This window comes from Phaseolus vulgaris, chromosome 11 (genome assembly GCF_000499845.2).
Source record: "Phaseolus vulgaris cultivar G19833 chromosome 11, P. vulgaris v2.0, whole genome shotgun sequence".
Taxonomy (NCBI): domain Eukaryota; kingdom Viridiplantae; phylum Streptophyta; class Magnoliopsida; order Fabales; family Fabaceae; genus Phaseolus; species Phaseolus vulgaris.
The window spans coordinates 9,529,354-9,532,799 of NC_023749.2; the positions used below are offsets into that span (position 1 = coordinate 9,529,354).

The following is a 3,446-nucleotide window of genomic DNA, read 5'->3' on the forward strand; positions in this document are numbered from 1 at the left end:
TCAATGAAATATTTTTTTCCCTGTATTTCATGAAAAAATATACATTTATATCGTATTTTTATAACCAACCTAGTTTGAATATACTTATATCATATCCAATAAACTCATATTTTTACAGAAGAATATCAGCACCCTGTAAAAGAGAATATAATAATTAAAATAGTTCATCATTAGTATAAATTATGAAAAACTCAAATTAATTAAAAACCAAAAATTATAATCTCCAATAAAATATTTTTATCTTAAAATGAATTAAAATTGACATAAAAATATCACGCAAATATATTAATTAACTTCTATAATTTTATATCTATTAATTAATTCTGACATATCATTGTATTAAATAATTTTAAGTCAACGATACACTCTTACCTCATTGCAGTTTAATGCATATAATTGCAGATAAAAAATATTTCAAATTTCTTAGTATTTGTCATAATAATTTTTAATTAACCCTATCATAATATAAAAATGAATTAAAAAGAAGAGTAGTGTGTGTAAAACTGTGGGCGAGGGCAAAAGGGGAACTGAATCACTAGAAACGTTCATTCATAAACCCCAAAGAACCCTTCACTTTTCTCTCTCTGCCAACCACTTCGTTTTCTCCGCTTTCAACATTCACCAGCTTCTCCTCTCTGTAAGTCCTTTTCCTGTTCATGTAACTATCCATTTCTTTTCTTATTCTAATTCATTAGTTTTCCACAATAAGGATTGTTTTTCTTTTAAAAGATGCAATTTTTTTGAGTCACTTATTCCCTTTTATCAATCTTTCGTAAGTTTTTCTTTTCGTAAGTTTTTCAATGAACACACGTATAAATTTTGTGTTTACACCATATTTGATTATTTGTCTGATTCTTTGGAACATGGGTCGTGCTTGTTTTCGGAAGAAAGCAAGAAAAAAAGGATCTTTCTTCTTAAAGACCTTAGTTGGAGTTTAGGTTCCGTGTGACTAAATATTTGGTTGAATAATTGTGCATGTTTTGTTTTGCCCTCTTTTTCTTTGTGTCTTGCATTGTTGATTAGTTAGGGATTGGGATGGTAATCTAACTAGGAATTTTTTTATGCAAAGAAACAAACTTTTCTTTTGTGGGTTAACTTTGTTTCTTTGATGTTTAGTAATGCAGTCGAGTTTTGTTTCTGGAGTTTCAGGGTTTGTCTCTTGGCTGTTTGTGGAAAACTTTTGTGCTGTGTGCGATGGGTGTTTAAGAATATTGGCTTTGAGAGAGAATGAGGCCATTTAGTAGCTTGCTTTTGTTGTAAATTGGAGCATCGAGTGAAGAGCAGAGTTATCATCCTGCTTCTTCTCATACTGCTCCATAAATCAAGAGCCTTTTGTATAGAAATGAATAGAATCGGTTCTATTCTTTGTAAACTTTTATGGCATAAATTCATTACGAAGTCAAGTTGTTGAATTACTTTCATTTACCTGTCTGCCTTTGACTTGTTGTTATAGTTTTGTAGTTACCTTCTCTGATTTTGTGATGTGAAATAATTTAACATGCTGGCCTAGCAGAGGATGTTGAATGTTCACTAGTAAGGGGTGGTCTTAGCATTAAGACACAAAGATGTTACTCTTTATTCAATCATTTTCTGCATGTTAAATGTGCACGCTACTACATTGTAATTAAATGGCATGAAATAATATGAATAAATTGTCTGATGTTTCTAGAAAATGTTGTGTTGTGCTTTGTCTTTCAATGTTCGTTGGTGAGTATTGAGTGGGATCTGAAGAGACTGGGGGTTTCTCTCCTATAAACTTAAGACATAAGATTGGTTTTATAGCTCTTAAGACATATTAAGACAACTATGTAATGGTGCAAAATATAAGGTTACTGGATATAAAATATAGTTAGTTCAGTACATTCAGTTCTTGCACTTGCATCATATTTTTACCTCTTTTCAATCAACAACCATACCTAAATCATACCTGCACTGCACAGGATACCTATAGAACAGTGTTAAAATTAGGACATGCCATTATTGTATCCAATTCCCCGGTACCTGTGCAGCATAGAGCAGAAATAACAGATATTGTGTATGCCATTCATATGCTAAATGAAAGATAATTCCTGTATAAAAGTTGACCTACATACAGTTATAATCAAAGTGATTTTATTCTTTTAGTTTCTTTCAGTCTTGTAGAAATTTATCTTAATTCAATTTGATTGGATTTCAAGTCTTCAATTTGTATTCATTAGTATGTTCTACGTCTGTCTAATTGTTTACTGCCATTGCCCTTTTTGCAATATTATAGATAACCACTTTTTTTCTGCAAAAGGTTAATTTTTCAGTTTTGATTTGTTTTCAGGCTAATCATGGCAACCTTGTCAACTGTGAAGGTTTCCTCCCATTGCATGTTTCAAACTCCTAACAAAAATCAATTCACTCTCGCCACCACAGTGAAGTGCCCTTCTTCTCTTGGGTCTGTGAAGAGTGTTTCTAGATCTTTTGGCTTGAAGTCATCCTCTTCATTTAGAGTTACTGCCATGGCGTCTTACAAGGTTAAGCTGATTGGCCCAGATGGAAAAGAGAATGAATTTGAAGCCTCAGATGATACATATATCCTAGATGCAGCAGAGGATGCTGGAGTTGAACTTCCTTACTCCTGCCGCGCGGGAGCTTGCTCTACCTGTGCTGGGAAGATTGTTGCTGGCTCAGTGGATCAGTCTGATGGCTCATTCCTTGATGACAACCAACTGAAGGAAGGCTTTGTACTTACCTGTATCTCCTATCCAACTGCAGATTGTGTAATTGAAACTCACAAGGAAGGAGAACTCTACTGACCAAATCTGGCCTTAGATTTGGGAACTAGGAATTCAAGGTAGACTTTGCAACTAGTTTGCTTCTTCTGATTTAGAATCAACCTTTCTTCCTGGATTATTAGTGATTTGGGATAATGAATTTTTGTTTGTGCAAAGCACCATGCTATTGAGAATATAAACAACTTTGTTTGGCATTTAAATGAGATTGTTTATGCATAAGTGTAATGCAATAAGGGAATGCACGTGTAATGTCTTCAAGAAGGTGCATGCATGTGTAATGTCTTTAACAGCTGCATGTGTTATGTTTTTAAAATTTAAGGAGTGTATGTGCAATGTAAAAAAGGGAGCAATGTAGTGTTTTCAAAACAAATAAAACAAAGAGCAAATAATTATTAAAAAAGAAAGCCTTTAACTTTTAAAACCAAGAACTTAAAAGCTATTTAATGGCTTTCTTGAAATAGTTGGTGTATGTAACAGGATATCTTGATTGATATAATACGGACTCATTATGAAAATAATGGTTCTTTATTTAGTAAGAACGAAAATTGTATACAAGTACAACACAAGATCCATTTTTGAATGTTTCTGTTCATTTTATGTTGATGTTTCCGAGATGAATGGTGGTATAAAAGGATTGACTCGAGGGAACGTTTGTCTGACACATTATTATTATTATATCGTGTC

The 3,446-nt window shown here is 32.8% G+C and overlaps 1 protein-coding gene across 1 annotated transcript; it reads left to right on the plus strand.

The window, feature by feature from the left end:
- The first annotated feature begins 499 nt into the window (after positions 1–499).
- LOC137823022 (uncharacterized) lies at positions 500–2,962 on the plus strand. The gene is made up of 2 exons (XM_068628094.1): positions 500–637; positions 2,309–2,962. Exon 2 carries the CDS (start codon positions 2,316–2,318, stop codon positions 2,781–2,783), a length of 468 nt encoding a protein of 155 aa, XP_068484195.1. The 5' UTR covers positions 500–637; positions 2,309–2,315; the 3' UTR covers positions 2,784–2,962.
- The last annotated feature ends 484 nt before the right edge of the window (positions 2,963–3,446 follow it).

Excerpts from the sequence above, each read along its gene's own strand:
- LOC137823022 (XM_068628094.1), top strand. The coding sequence starts at position 2,316 with ATGGCAACCTTGTCAACTGTGAAGGTTTCCTCCCATTGCATGTTTCAA.